At 47.4% G+C, this 16,969-nt stretch overlaps 1 protein-coding gene across 1 annotated transcript; it reads right to left on the bottom strand.

The window, feature by feature from the left end:
- Positions 1-2,070: 2,070 nt before the first annotated feature.
- On the bottom strand, positions 2,071-7,136 carry LOC135534099 (red-sensitive opsin-like). The gene is made up of 6 exons (XM_064961237.1): positions 7,046-7,136; positions 5,556-5,852; positions 3,161-3,329; positions 2,864-3,029; positions 2,506-2,745; positions 2,071-2,229 (listed from the first exon to the last, which is right to left on the bottom strand). Exons 1-6 carry the CDS (start codon positions 7,134-7,136, stop codon positions 2,131-2,133), a joined length of 1,062 nt encoding a protein of 353 aa, XP_064817309.1. The 3' UTR covers positions 2,071-2,130.
- Between the last annotated feature and the right edge of the window lie 9,833 nt (positions 7,137-16,969).

Genomic DNA, 16,969 nt, shown 5'->3' with positions numbered 1-16,969 from the left:
ATAAACAGGGGATAAACAGGGGATAAACGTGGGATAAACAGGGGATAAACAGGAGTAAACAGGGATAAACAGGAGTAAACAGGGGATGAACAGGGGATAAACAGGAGTAAACAGGGGATAAACAGGGGATAAACAGGGAGTAAACAGGGGATAAACAGGGGATAAACAGGGGATAAACAGGGAATAAACAGGGAGTAAACAGGGGATAAACAGGGAGTAAACAGGGATGAACAGGGAGTAAACAGGGGATAAACAGGGATAAACAGGGGATAAACAGGGAGTAAACAGGGGATAAACAGGGGATAAACAGGGAGTAAACAGGGGATAAACAGGGGATAAACAGGGGATAAACAGGGGATAAACAGGGAATAAACAGGGAGTAAACAGGGGATAAACAGGGAGTAAACAGGGATAAACAGGGAGTAAACAGGGGATAAACAAGGAATAAACAGGGAGTAAACAGGGGATAAACAGGGAGTAAACAGGGAGTAAACAGGGGATTAACAGGGGATAAACGTGGGATAAACAGGGGATAAACAGGGGATAAACAAGGAATAAACAGGGAGTAAACAGGGGATAAACAAGGAATAAACAGGGAGTAAACGGGGGATAAACAGGGAGTAAACAGGGATAAACAGGGATAAACAGGGAGTAAACAGGGGATAAACAGGGATAAACAGGGGATGAACAGGGGATAAACAGGGAGTAAACAGGGGATAAACAGGGAGTAAACAGGGGATAAACAGGGAGTAAACAGGGAGTAAACAGGGGATAAACAGGGGATAAACAGGGAGTAAACAGGGGATAAACAGGGGATAAACAGGGGATAAACATGGGATAAACAGGGGATAAACAGGGGATAAACAGGGGATAAACAGGGGATAAACAGGGAGTAAACAGGGGATAAACAGGGGATAAACAGGGGATAAACAGGGAGTAAACAGGGGATAAACAGGGAGTAAACAGGGATGAACAGGGAGTAAACAGGGGATAAACAGGGATAAACAGGGGATAAACAGGGAGTAAACAGGGGATAAACAGGTGATAAACAGGGAGTAAACAGGGGATAAACAGGGGATAAACAGGGGATAAACAGGGAATAAACAGGGAGTAAACAGGGGATAAACAGGGAGTAAACAGGGATAAACAGGGAGTAAACAGGGGATAAACAGGGATAAACAGGGAGTAAAACCGGGAGTAAACAGGGGATAAACAAGGAGTAAACAGGGGATAAACAGGGGATAAACAGGGAGTAAACAGGGAGTAAACAGGGAGTAAACAGGGGATAAACAGGGAGTAAACAGGGAGTAAACAGGGAGTAAACAGGGGATAAACAGGGGATAAACAGGGGATAAACAGGGATAAACAGGGAGTAAACAGGGATAAACAGGGAGTAAACAGGGGATAAACAGGGATAAAAAGGGAGTAAACAGGGGATAAACAGGAACTAACAGGGGATAAACAGGGGGTAAACAGGGGATACACAGGAATAAACAGGATAGACATAGAAAGTGAGACCATATTTTAATTTCATGCATTTATTTTTTTAAATTTTTTTATTTGCAAGGGCTACAAAAACATTGTTAAATACATCGTATAGACAATTATCTATTTAATATCATTATCGTTTTTTATATTTTTTTATTTGCAAGTGGGCTACAAAATGTTTAGCTCATAAGTTACCTATAAAGTAAAGGATTTTGGAACCATTAATTATTAATGTAGTTTTGTGCTGATCAGATTTCCATTGTCAGTTCTCCTGAGCTGTTATTCTGTCTCGTTGATCCTCTACAGAGTGAAGGTGATGCAGTCCAAGATGGGGGTCACTTCAACAGACATTGATAGGACGGTACCTATTCCCACAATGTGCCACTGCAACAGCTACGGTGCCAATATCAACACACGACTCTCTGGTTATTATGAAGACCATGGATTAGAAAAACTCCTTGGGGTGATTCATAGCAATGTTTTTTAAACACATTACAACTGTATGACGTAAAACTTAATATTCTCCTGAACTTTTGTTTAAGAAACAAAAAGAGGATGTACTGTACATTTGAAAAAGCCCCATGTGGAATATCTCAGAACATTCATTATTCGTTTCCAAGAGGTACAACGTTGTCTGGGGGTTTATGCAGGTGACACGGTGGAAACTTCTGTTTTTGATGTAGACACCTCCGAGCCATCGTCTTCTTCCTTGCCAAAGAGCTGCATGATGCACGTACGGAACTGGTGAGAGAAGAAGAAGAAGAAGTAGAAGAAGAAGACGAAGTAGAAGAAGTAGAAGGAGAAGAAGAAGACGAAGAAGGAAAAGAAGTAGTAGAAGAAGAAGAAGAAGAAGAAGAAGAAGAAGAAGAAGAAGAAGAAGTAGAAGAAGAAGAAGAAGAAGAATGGAACATGAAGAGAGAGGCTTTCAAAAATAAAAGTCTACATTTACTTAAGACACGAGACCTTTCATAGCTACTTTAGTAGTAAATGGTTCACAGCGATCAAAACAAAACACACCTGTTTATTCATGAAGACATAGATCACTGGATTCCAGATGGTGGCGCTTTTGGCAAAGTAGGCAGGCAGAGCAGCAGCCAGAGGGTGGAAAGCATAGCCAGGGTTCGCCGCAGCAAAGCAGGCAAAGGCTGTGTACGGTCCCCAGCATACACAGTAAGCAAAAATCATGACAACAACCATCCTGGACACTTCCTTCTCAGCCTTCTGCGTGGACTCTGAGTCTTTCTGCTGCGCGGCAACCTGTGGTCGTTCACAAGAAATATATCCGATTGGTTAGATTTAACCCTCCAATATGCATTTCCACAACGCCACAACACAGCTGCTTGCTACGGTATAGTATATTTGAAATGTCACTTACGGCACGGATGGCCAGCCACACAAACAGGTAGCAGAAGACGATCACTCCCAGGGGCAGGAAGCAACATGTAATCATGAGAACGATCATGTATGACAGGACTCCAGGATCCTCATTGCCTCCGAACACATCAGGTCCACAGGACGTTTTCAGTCCATGAGGCCAGTACCTGATTGAGGGAGAGAGAGATACAGTGATGGGTTGAATAATGGTTGAATAATGGTTGAATAATTAAACCTTTTTTTTTTGGAACAATGACGTTTTCAATCCTCAGTGAACGAAAAAGAGAAGATGTCCCACCTGCTCCAGCCGAAGATAGGAGGGGCGCACCAGAAAGCAGACCAGACCCAGGAGAAGATTATACCTCCCATGGCCCATTTAGCATCAAACTTGACATTTCCAAAGGGCTTACACACCACCACCCATCTCTCCCAGGAGATGACAGCCAGAGACCACAGACCAGCAATACCTGCATGAGATATACACATGAGATATACACATGAGATATACACATGAGATATACACATGAGATATACACATGAGATATACACATGAGATATACACATGAGATATACACATTAGATATACACATGAGATATACACATGAGATATACACATGAGATATACACATGAGATATACACATGAGATATACACATGAGATATACACATTAGATATACACATGAGATATACACATGAGATATACACATGAGATATACACATGAGATATACACATGAGATATACACATGAGATATACACATGAGATATACACATGAGATATACACATTAGATATACACATGAGATATACACATGAGATATACACATGAGATATACACATGAGATATACACATGAGATATACACATTAGATATACACATGAGATATACACATGAGATATACACATAAGGTCCATTCTGATTGTCATTATGCTATGGTGTTTTAGCAACAGCCAATCAGTCTTTATCAGCGCAATGTAGAATTTCCTCCTTAACCCTTGTGTCGTGTTCGGGTCTGTGGGACCCATTTTCAATGTTTATAAAAGAAAAATGGTACAACTTCTTTTTTTGTCCAACCTGAGACTCATTGGCCTTGGCTCATTTTCTGTGAAGAACATATAAAATAACACATTTTTATTTTACATTTACATTGTTTCTTACTTCAAGGTCTCAGAGCGAGTGACGTCACCGATTGAAACGCTATTTAGCGCGAACACCGCTAACTAGCTAGCCGTTTCACATCCGTTACACTCACCCCACTTTTGACCTCCTCCTTTTCCGCAGCAACCAGTGATCCGGGTCAACAGCATCAATGTAACAGTATAACTTTAGACCGTCCCCTCGATCCAGGGACCCTCTGCACACATCAACAACAGTCACCCTCGAAGCATCGTTACCCATCGCTCCACAAAAGCCACGGACCTTGCAGAGCAAAGGTGAACCACTACTTCAAGGTCTCAGAGCGAGTGACGTCACCGATTGAAACGCTATTTAGCGCGAACACCGCTAACTAAGCTAGCCATTTCACATCCGTTACATATGTCTGTGTGTGTCTGACTCTCCTCCCTTGGCCTGCTGTAACTATATATGTGAGTGAGATGTTAGTAGAATTCCTGAACTAAGTGTTTTCATCATTCTAGATTGTAGCCGTTAGCAACAAGAAGAAGCTCTGCGATGTGTGTGGACCCAAGGCGGACAGGAAGACACAGTACACATGCAAGAAATGCAAGACATACATTTGCAACACACACAGTAACACACATAGTAAAACTCCCTCGTGGTGTGCAGATCGGCCTTAATTTGTTCTTCAATGGGGCTCATTCATCATTTCCATAAAATGCTGCATGTAAAATGTGTCCTTCCAATTTGTTCAGTTCAAAGCAATAAACATCACTAGTGATGAAAACATTGTTTCATTTGTATTTTTTCAATAAACATGATTTATTCCACCCATGTCTTGATTATAAAAAAAATTGATTTAAAAAAAAACAAATAGCGCATTTATTGATAAATGTTAAGGTTAATGGCAAATACTAACTATGTATGCTGTCTATATTGCTTGTAATTGATATAAGTCAACATCTAAGTATTAAGTATTTTTACGTTAATTGTTATGGCTGTATTGTTATAAAAAACATTAATGTTTTGGGTCCATCAGAACCGTGAACGTTAGGTGAAAAACAAAAACATATATATTTTACTCTTATTTTACCAGGTCAGTTAACTGAGAACATTCTCATTTACAGCAACAACCTGGGGAATAGTTACAGGGGAGAGGAGGGGGGGATGAATGAGCCAATTGGAAGTTGGGGATTATTAGGTGGTATGAAGGACAAAATGGGACACCGGGGTTAACACCACTACTCTTACAATAAATGCCATGGGATCTTTAATGACCTCAGACACCTGTTTAACGTCCCATCCGAAAGACAGCATCCTACACAGGGCAATGTCCCCAATCACTGCCCTGGGACATTGGGATATTTTTTTCTAGACCAGAGGAAAGAGTGATTCCAACTGGCACCCCAACACCACTTCCAGCAGCATCTGGTCTCCCATGCAGGGACTGACCAGGACCGACCCTGCTTAGCTTCAGAAGCAAGCCAACAGTGGTATGCAGGGTGATATGCTGCTGGCTTGAACACCACACAAGGGTTAAATATGAGACAAAATGGAGCCCATATAAAAACACATCTTACCACATGTGGCGACGGTGAATCCCTCAAAGACACACATTGGGTGTCCGAGAATAAAGTAGCCAAACATCTGGTTGCAAACGCTGATGGTGCTCGCCAAAAGAGTCTCCGCAATGTCGGCAAACGCCAGGTTGACCAGGATCCAGTTGAGAGGATGTTGGAGCTTCTTGAATTTGGCAGTGGCCACCAGTACCAGGCCGTTGGTGAAAGTTGAGGCGACGACCACAAAGAGCATCCAGAGGGTTGAGATATTGTACACCCATCTTGGAGCAATGTGGTAGTTGGGGCCCTCAAAAGGATCTGCAAATTAAAAATTACAAAAAGATAATAAAAAAAAAAAAAATATATATATATGTGTATTTGAATATAAGTTGAATATAAATTCCATGACTTATTGATAGTCAAATGAGTCAAATGAGAACAGTAAGTGAGATGCTGAACAGAATGTGTGCATCCAAAGTTCTGAACAAAGAAAACATTGTCATGACTACTGATACAATGAAATATACTGTTTGTATTAGTGTGTATACTGCTACTGCCAGTTGTGAATGGTATGTCTGCTGTTGGTGAAATATAGTGTTTGTATTAGTGTGTATACTGCTACTGCCAGTTGTGAATGGTATGTCTGCTGTTGGTGAAATATAGTGTTTGTATTAGTGTGTATACTGCTACTGCCAGTTGTGAATGGTATGTCTGCTGTTGGTGAAATATATTGTTTGTATTAGTGTGTATACTGCTACTGCCAGTTGTGAATGGTATGTCTACTGTTGGTGAAATATACTGGTTGTATTAGTGTGTATACTGCTACTGCCAGTTGTGAATGGTATGTCTGCTGTTGGTGAAATCTACTGTTTGCATTAGTGTGTATACTGCTACTGCCAGTTGTGAATGGTATGTCTGCTGTTGGTGAAATATAGTGTTTGTATTAGTGTGTATACTGCTACTGCCAGTTGTGAATGGTATGTCTGCTGTTGGTGAAATATCTTGTGAAGGAAAAGACCTTTCAGCAACATCACTTACCATCATCTTCTGTAAACATACAACAACTACAATACTTTAGGAGAATCCACAGAATTAGGCTCTTTCACTCCTTCTACCGGATGATATCAAGCCCAGACACTACACTGACAGGTTGTACTGTACATTTGGTATGATATCAAGCCCAGGCACTACACTGACAGGATGTACTGTACATTTGGTATGATATCAAGCCCAGGCACTACACTGACAGGATGTACTGTACATTTGGTATGATATCAAGCCCAGACACTACACTGACAGGATGTACTGTACCTTTGGTATGATATCAAACCCAGGCACTACACTGACAGGACGTACTGTACATTTGGTATGATATCAAGCCCAGGCACTACACTGACAGGACGTACTGTACCTTTGGTATGATATCAAGCCCAGGCACTACACTGACAGGATGTACTGTACATTTGGTATGATATCAAGCCCAGGCACTACACTGACAGGACGTACTGTACCTTTGGTATGATTGCTGTTGGTGTAGGCGAAGCCTGATTCTCTGGTTGTATCTTCTTGTCTCCTTGCAGCAAACACTCCTCTCTCTGCCATCCTGGGCCGGTGAATAGGAGCTGGTGAAGTTGCCTGCTGAAGTCCGTGCATCTCCACTGTCCTAGTTTATATAGCGTCCTTTGGGTGTTTTTAAAGGATTACGGCCTTGGAGGAATTAGGGCAGGGTGTGTGATGGTATAGACTGGACTGTCTTTCCCTAATTACCGTTAATTACCACAAACGACTAATTAAGGAGGATTTCAGAGGCCCATAATCTTGTTTGAAAGGGCATTGGTGGCGGAGGAGGTTAACAAGTCATATAAAATGGAATGCCGCTGTAACTGTGGCCCAGACTTGTGGGTAGAATGGCATTGGGACGAGGTCAGTGAGTGCTCAATATCTAACCTTCAAAAAAAAACACAATCACCATCACGCAATCACTCTTCCGATTCACAGTACAGAATCAAATCAAGTACCTCATATCCATCAACTTACAACATCTGAATAACTGTATGGTCATTTTCCATGAAGAAACATATGTGGGATATGCTTGAACTCTTTACAGGTATTTTTTTGTGTGTGTGCGGGGGGGGGTGGTAGTGATTGATACTACTTATTGCTGTTCTGATTTCAGATTTGAATATCAGAGAAGTAGACCAAGGTCACATACTCTTTATGTTTTTGTCTACGATGCATCATTGGGAAAAGTGGTCACGGTAGATGATTTTTTTAAAGTCCCAATGTGGATTCTCTCATCGCCCCCTATTGTTATCATTTGAAAGTTTTGAAAAGTTCCACGGTAGGTAATTCAGCAGTGAGCGAGACGTTAGCTAAATGAGTTGACGTGGTTACTAAAAACATCTGTATCATTTCGATCTGTATAAGCTGTGTTTCTGTGTTTCTGTTTCCAAAGACGTCTCACCGTCTACTATGTGGTCCGACTTACTGGTCATTGTGGTCGCCGCAGACCGAAGACGTCTCACCGTCTACGTTGTTGTCTGATTTGTTGGTCATTGTGGTCGACGCAGACCAAAGACGTCTCACCGTCTACGTTGTTGTCTGATTTGTTGGTCATTGTGGTCGACGCAGACCAAAGACGTCTCACCGTCTACGTTGTTGTCTGATTTGTTGGTCATTGTGGTCGACGCAGACCAAAGACATCTCACCGTCTACGTTGTTGTCTGATTTGTTGGTCATGTGGTCGATGCAGACCGAAGACGTCTCACCGTCTACATTGTTGTCTGATTTGTTGGTCATTGTGGTCGACGCAGACCGAAGACGTCTCACCGTCTACGTTGTTGTCTGATTTGTTGGTCATTGTGGTCGACGCAGACCGAAGACGTCTCACCGTCTACGTTGTTGTCTGATTTGTTGGTCATTGTGGTCGACGCAGCTGTATTGTGTCAAGAAGTTGTGATGTCACAATAGGGAGCTTTAGAATGTTAAGGAGATCCCATTAAAGTGGATGGAGAACTGAACTTTAAAAGAACATATCAACAAGTTAAATGTAAGAAACTCAGTTCAGACCAGTCGACACGTTTTAAAGTTTAAACAACGTTTCTAGATTAAACATTGTAAGAGGAGTAGTGTGCAGAATAATAATAAGAAGTATGAATAAGATCTAGTCTGGACTAGCTTCGCAAAGTCCCATCATTTACATTACATTTAAGTCATTTAGCAGACGCTCTTATGACAATATTTAGCCTGAACTATGTAACATGTAGAATGATATCCTTAGACAATGTCAGGCCGGTACTATGTAACATGTAGAATGGTATCCTAAGACAATGTCAGGCTGGTACAATGTAACATGTAGAATGGTATCCTTAGACAATGTCAGGCCGGTACTATGTAACATGTAGAATGGTATCCTTAGACAATGTCAGGCCGGTACTATGTAACATGTAGAATGGTATCCTAAGACAATGTCAGGCCGGTACTATGTAACATGTAGAATGATATCCTTAGACAATGTCAGGCTGGTACTATGTAACATGTAGAATGGTATCCTTAGACAATGTCAGGCCGGTACTATGATATCCTTAGACAATGTCAGGCCGGTACTATGATATCCTTAGACAATGTCAGGCCGGTTCTCTGATATCCTTAGACAATGTCAGGCCGGTTCTCTGATATCCTTAGACAATGTCAGGCCGGTACTATGATATCCTTAGACAATGTCAGGCCGGTACTATGATATCCTTAGACAATGTCAGGCCGGTACTCTGATATCCTTAGACAATGTCAGGCTAGTACTATGTAACAATTCCAAGTGGTAAAGAAGCTTATTTGGACAAGTGGGGTTCTGCAGGACTTAACCTTGGAACATCTAATTGGCGTTGACAGAAGTGCAGTCAGAAACCTGTTAATCTCTCCTGAATGAAGGTTCATTTTGGGGAAGCAGGGTTCGTCCAAAAACTGTGCTAATAGAGCTGCGGAATGAGACGTTTAACTGTCAGCCCTGAGAAGACCTACAGGAACAGGAGAGTCATGATGACGCAGGGCAACAGTCTGATGAGGTGGTACCTCTCTCTGACGTTTATTTCATTTAGTTCTGTTTTCACCATCCTTGACTGGTCACAGACGCTCCTGCTTTTGTGTAAAGTATTTTCAGCTATACCACAACTGAAACATTCATTTGAATGGTATAATTTCTGACATGGTACACGCTAAGAAAAAAGGTAGAAGGTAGAACCTATTTGGTTCCAAGTAGAACCCTTTTAGTTCCAAAAATAACCGTTTTTGTTCCAAATAGAACCCTTTTTGTTCCAAATAGAACCCTTTTGGTTCCAAGTAGAACCGTTGTGGTTCAAAGTAGCACCCTTTTGGTTCCAAGTAGAACACATTTAGGGCATGTATAGGGTTGTGATAGAGCCAACCCCACCATGGGGCTGGTAGAGGGCTGTGATCGAGCCAACCCCACCATGGGGCTGGTTGAGGGCTGTGATGGAGCCAACCCCACCATGGGGCTGGTTGAGGGCTGTGATGGAGCCAACCACACCATGGGGCTGGTAGAGGGCTGTGATAGAGCCAACCCCACCATGGGGCTGGTAGAGGGCTGTGATAGAGCCAACCCCACCATGGGGCTGGTTGAGGGCTGTGATGGAGCCAACCCCACCATGGGGCTGGTAGAGGGCTGTGATAGAGCCAACCCCACCAGGGGGCTGGAAAAGAGGGCTGTGATGGAGCCAACCCCACCATGGGGCTGGTAGAGGGCTGTGATGGAGCCAACCCCACCATGGGGCTGGTAGAGGGCTGTGATGGAGCCAATCCCACCATGGGGCTGGTAGAGGCCTGTGATAGAGCCAGCCCCATCACGGGCTGTGACTGGACTGGTATAGGGCTGTGATGGGGCTGGTATTGGGCTGTGATGGGGTTGGTATTGTGCTGTGATGGGGCTGGTATAGGGCTGTGATGGGGCTGGTATAGGGCTGTGATGGGGTTGGTATTGTGCTGTGATGGGGTTGGTATTGGGCTGTGATGGGGCTGGTATAGGACTGTGATGGGGCTGGTATTGGGCTGTGATGGGGCTGGTATTGGACTGTGATGGGGCTGGTATTGGGCTGTGATGGGGCTGGTATAAGGCTGTGATTGGGCTGTGATGGGGCTGGTATTGGACTGTGATGGGGTTGGTATTGTGCTGTGATGGGGTTGGTATTGTGCTGTGATGGGGTTGGTATTGTGCTGTGATGGGGTTGGTATTGTGCTGTGATGGGGTTGGTATTGGGCTGTGATGGGGCTGGTATTGGGCTGGTATAGGGCTGTGATGGGGCTGGTATAGGGCTGTGATGGGGCTGGTATAGGGCTGTGATGGGGCTGGTATAGGGCTGTGATGGGGCTGGTATAGGACTGTGATGGGGCTGGTATAGGGCTGTGATGGGGCTGGTATAGGGCTGTGATGGGGCTGGTATTGGGCTGTGATTGGGCTGTGATGGGGTTGGTATTGTGCTGTGATGGGGTTGGTATAGGACTATGATGGGGCTGGTATTGGGCTGTTATGGGGCTGGTATAGGACTATGATGGGGCTGTGATGGGGCTGGTATTGGGCTGGTATAGGGCTGTGATGGGGCTGGTATTGTGCTGTGATGGGGTTGGTATTGTGCTGTGATGGGGTTGGTATTGTGCTGTGATGGGGTTGGTATTGTGCTGTGATGGGGTTGGTATTGTGCTGTGATGGGGTTGGTATTGTGCTGTGATGGGGTTGGTATTGTGCTGTGATGGGGTTGGAATTGGGCTGTGATGGGGCTGGTATAGGGCTGTGATGGGGCTGGTATTGGGCTGTGGTGGGGCTGGTATAGGACTGTGATGGGGCTGGTATAGGGCTGTGATGGGGCTGGTATAGGACTGTGATGGGGCTGGTATAGGACTATGATGGGGCTGGTATAGGGCTGTGACTGGACTGGTATAGGACTGTGATGGGGCTGGTATAGGGCTGTGATGGGGCTGGTATAGGGCTGTGATGGGGCTGGTATAGGGCTGTGATGGGGCTGGTATAGGGCTGTGATGGGGCTGGTATAGGACTGTGATGGGGCTGGTATAGGGCTGTGATGGGGCTGGTATAGGACTGTGATGGGGCTGGTATTGGGCTGTGATGGGGCTGGTATAGGACTATGATGGGGCTGGTATAGGGCTGTGACTGGACTGGTATAGGACTGTGATGGGGCTGGTATAGGGCTGTGATGGGGCTGGTATAGGACTATGATGGGGCTGGTATAGGGCTCTGATGGGGCTGGTATTGGGCTGTGATGGGGCTGGTATAGGACTGTGATGGGGCTGGTATAGGACTATGATGGGGCTGGTATAGGGCTCTGATGGGGCTGGTATTGGGCTGTGATGGGGCTGGTATAGGGCTGTGATGGGGCTGGTATAGGACTATGATGGGGCTGGTATTGTGCTGTGATGGGGCTGGTATAGGACTGTGATGGGGCTGGTATGGGACTATGATGGGGCTGGTATTGTGCTGTGATGGGGCTGGTATAGGACTGTGATGGGGCTGGTATAGGACTATGATGGGGCTGGTATAGGGCTGTGATGGGGCTGGTATAGGACTATGATGGGGCTGGTATTGGGCTGTTATGGGGCTGGTATAGGACTATGATGGGGCTGGTATTGGGATGTGATGGGGCTGGTATAGGGCTGTGATGGGGCTGGAATTGGGATGTGATGGGGCTGGTATAGGACTATGATGGGGCTGGTATTGGGCTGTGATGGGGCTGGTATAGGGCTGTGATGGGGCTGGTATAGGACTATGATGGGGCTGGTATAGGGCTCTGATGGGGCTGGTATTGCGCTCTGATGGGGCTGGTATTGGGCTGTGATGGGGCTGGTATAAGGCTGTGATGGGGCTGGTATAGGACTATGATGGGGCTGGTATAGGGCTGTGATGGGGCTGGTATAGGACTATGATGGGGCTGGTATAGGACTGTGATGGGGCTGGTATAGGGCTGTGATGGGGCTGGTATAGGGCTGTGATGGGGCTGGTATAGGACTGTGATGGGGCTGGTATAGGGCTGTGATGGGGCTGGTATAGGACTGTGATGGGGCTGGTATAGGGCTGTGATGGGGCTGGTATTGGGCTCTGATGGGGCTGGTATAGGACTATGATGGGGCTGGTATAGGACTGTGATGGGGCTGGTATAGGGCTGTGATGGGGCTGGTATAGGACTGTGATGGGGCTGGTATAGGGCTGTGATGGGGCTGGTATTGGGCTGTGATGGGGCTGGCATAGGACTATGATGGGGCTGGTATTGTGCTGTGATGGGGCTGGTATAGGACTGTGATGGGGCTGGTATAGGACTATGATGGGGCTGGTATAGGGCTGTGATGGGGTTGGTATTGGGCTGTGATGGGGCTGGTATAGGACTGTGATGGGGCTGGTATTGGACTGTGATGGGGCTGGTATTGGGCTGTGATGGGGCTGGTATAAGGCTGTGATTGGGCTGTGATGGGGCTGGTATTGGGCTGTGATGGGGTTGGTATTGTGCTGTGATGGGGTTGGTATTGTGCTGTGATGGGGTTGGTATTGGGCTGTGATGGGGTTGGAATTGGGCTGTGATGGGGCTGGTATAGGGCTGTGATGGGGCTGGTATTGGGCTGTGATGGGGCTGGTATAGGACTGTGATGGGGCTGGTATAGGGCTGTGATGGGGCTGGTATAGGACTGTGATGGGGCTGGTATAGGACTATGATGGGGCTGGTATAGGGCTGTGACTGGACTGGTATAGGACTGTGATGGGGCTGGTATAGGGCTGTGATGGGGCTGGTATAGGGCTGTGATGGGGCTGGTATAGGGCTGTGATGGGGCTGGTATAGGGCTGTGATGGGGCTGGTATAGGACTGTGATGGGGCTGGTATTGGGCTGTGATGGGGCTGGTATAGGGCTCTGATGGGGCTGGTATTGGGCTGTGATGGGGCTGGTATAGGACTGTGATGGGGCTGGTATAGGACTATGATGGGGCTGGTATAGGGCTCTGATGGGGCTGGTATTGGGCTGTGATGGGGCTGGTATAGGGCTGTGATGGGGCTGGTATAGGACTATGATGGGGCTGGTATTGTGCTGTGATGGGGCTGGTATAGGACTGTGATGGGGCTGGTATAGGACTATGATGGGGCTGGTATTGTGCTGTGATGGGGCTGGTATAGGACTGTGATGGGGCTGGTATAGGACTATGATGGGGCTGGTATAGGGCTGTGATGGGGCTGGTATAGGACTATGATGGGGCTGGTATTGGGCTGTGATGGGGCTGGTATAGGACTATGATGGGGCTGGTATTGGGATGTGATGGGGCTGGTATAGTGCTGTGATGGGGCTGGAATTGGGATGTGATGGGGCTGGTATAGGACTATGATGGGGCTGGTATTGGGCTGTGATGGGGCTGGTATAGGGCTGTGATGGGGCTGGTATAGGACTATGATGGGGCTGGTATAGGGCTCTGATGGGGCTGGTATTGCGCTCTGATGGGGCTGGTATTGGGCTGTGATGGGGCTGGTATAAGGCTGTGATGGGGCTGGTATAGGACTATGATGGGGCTGGTATAGGGCTGTGATGGGGCTGGTATAGGACTATGATGGGGCTGGTATAGGACTGTGATGGGGCTGGTATAGGGCTGTGATGGGGCTGGTATAAGGCTGTGATGGGGCTGGTATAGGACTATGATGGGGCTGGTATAGGGCTGTGATGGGGCTGGTATAGGACTATGATGGGGCTGGTATAGGACTGTGATGGGGCTGGTATAGGGCTGTGATGGGGCTGGTATAGGGCTGTGATGGGGCTGGTATAGGACTATGATGGGGCTGGTATTGGGCTGGTATAGGGCTGTGATGGGGCTGGTATAGGGCTGTGATGGGGCTGGTATAGGGCTGTGATGGGGCTGGTATAGGGCTGTGATGGGGCTGGTATAGGACTGTGATGGGGCTGGTATAGGGCTGTGATGGGGCTGGTATAGGGCTGTGATGGGGCTGGTATTGGGCTGTGATTGGGCTGTGATGGGGTTGGTATTGTGCTGTGATGGGGTTGGTATAGGACTATGATGGGGCTGGTATTGGGCTGTTATGGGGCTGGTATAGGACTATGATGGGGCTGGTATTGGGATGTGATGGGGCTGGTATAGGGCTTTGATGGGGCTGGAATTGGGATGTGATGGGGCTGGTATAGGGCTGTGATGGGGCTGGTATAGGGCTGTGATGGGGCTGGTATTGGGCTGTGATTGGGCTGTGATGGGGTTGGTATTGTGCTGTGATGGGGTTGGTATTGTGCTGTGATGGGGTTGGAATTGGGCTGTGATGGGGCTGGTATTGGGCTGGTATAGGGCTGTGATGGGGCTGGTATTGTGCTGTGATGGGGTTGGTATTGTGCTGTGATGGGGTTGGTATTGTGCTGTGATGGGGTTGGTATTGTGCTGTGATGGGGTTGGTATTGTGCTGTGATGGGGTTGGTATTGTGCTGTGATGGGGTTGGTATTGTGCTGTGATGGGGTTGGAATTGGGCTGTGATGGGGCTGGTATAGGGCTGTGATGGGTCTGGTATTGGGCTGTGATGGGGCTGGTATAGGACTGTGATGGGGCTGGTATAGGGCTGTGATGGGGCTGGTATAGGACTGTGATGGGGCTGGTATAGGACTATGATGGGGCTGGTATAGGGCTGTGACTGGACTGGTATAGGACTGTGATGGGGCTGGTATAGGGCTCTGATGGGGCTGTGATGGGGCTGGTATAGGGCTGTGATGGGGCTGGTATAGGACTATGATGGGGCTGGTATTGTGCTGTGATGGGGCTGGTATAGGACTGTGATGGGGCTGGTATAGGACTATGATGGGGCTGGTATAGGGCTGTGATGGGGCTGGTATAGGACTATGATGGGGCTGGTATTGGGCTGTTATGGGGCTGGTATAGGACTATGATGGGGCTGGTATTGGGATGTGATGGGGCTGGTATAGGGCTGTGATGGGGCTGGAATTGGGATGTGATGGGGCTGGTATAGGACTATGATGGGGCTGGTATTGGGCTGTGATGGGGCTGGTATAGGGCTGTGATGGGGCTGGTATAGGACTGTGATGGGGCTGGTATTGGACTGTGATGGGGCTGGTATTGGGCTGTGATGGGGCTGGTATAAGGCTGTGATTGGGCTGTGATGGGGCTGGTATTGGGCTGTGATGGGGTTGGTATTGTGCTGTGATGGGGTTGGTATTGTGCTGTGATGGGGTTGGTATTGGGCTGTGATGGGGTTGGAATTGGGCTGTGATGGGGCTGGTATAGGGCTGTGATGGGGCTGGTATTGGGCTGTGATGGGGCTGGTATAGGACTGTGATGGGGCTGGTATAGGGCTGTGATGGGGCTGGTATAGGACTGTGATGGGGCTGGTATAGGACTATGATGGGGCTGGTATAGGGCTGTGACTGGACTGGTATAGGACTGTGATGGGGCTGGTATAGGGCTGTGATGGGGCTGGTATAGGGCTGTGATGGGGCTGGTATAGGGCTGTGATGGGGCTGGTATAGGGCTGTGATGGGGCTGGTATAGGACTGTGATGGGGCTGGTATAGGGCTGTGATGGGGCTGGTATAGGACTGTGATGGGGCTGGTATTGGGCTGTGATGGGGCTGGTATAGGACTATGATGGGGCTGGTATAGGGCTGTGACTGGACTGGTATAGGACTGTGATGGGGCTGGTATAGGGCTGTGATGGGGCTGGTATAGGACTATGATGGGGCTGGTATAGGGCTCTGATGGGGCTGGTATTGGGCTGTGATGGGGCTGGTATAGGACTGTGATGGGGCTGGTATAGGACTATGATGGGGCTGGTATAGGGCTCTGATGGGGCTGGTATTGGGCTGTGATGGGGCTGGTATAGGGCTGTGATGGGGCTGGTATAGGACTATGATGGGGCTGGTATTGTGCTGTGATGGGGCTGGTATAGGACTGTGATGGGGCTGGTATAGGACTATGATGGGGCTGGTATTGTGCTGTGATGGGGCTGGTATAGGACTGTGATGGGGCTGGTATAGGACTATGATGGGGCTGGTATAGGGCTGTGATGGGGCTGGTATAGGACTATGATGGGGCTGGTATTGGGCTGTGTATAGGACTGTGATGGGGCTGGTATAGGACTATGATGGGGCTGGTATAGGGCTGTGATGGGGCTGGTATAGGACTATGATGGGGCTGGTATTGGGCTGTTATGGGGCTGGTATAGGACTATGATGGGGCTGGTATTGGGATGTGATGGGGCTGGTATAGGGCTGTGATGGGGCTGGAATTGGGATGTGATGGGGCTGGTATAGGACTATGTTGGGGCTGGTATTGGGCTGTGATGGGGCTGGTATAGGGCTGTGATGGGGCTGGTATAGGACTATGATGGGGCTGGTATAGGGCTCTGATGGGGCTGGTATTGCGCTCT

The sequence above is a fragment of the Oncorhynchus masou genome, unplaced genomic scaffold (genome assembly GCF_036934945.1).
Source record: "Oncorhynchus masou masou isolate Uvic2021 unplaced genomic scaffold, UVic_Omas_1.1 unplaced_scaffold_2999, whole genome shotgun sequence".
Lineage (NCBI taxonomy): Eukaryota > Metazoa > Chordata > Actinopteri > Salmoniformes > Salmonidae > Oncorhynchus > Oncorhynchus masou.
The sequence above is the reverse complement of the archived record's forward strand: the minus strand, read 5'-3'. Positions and strand labels throughout refer to the sequence as shown.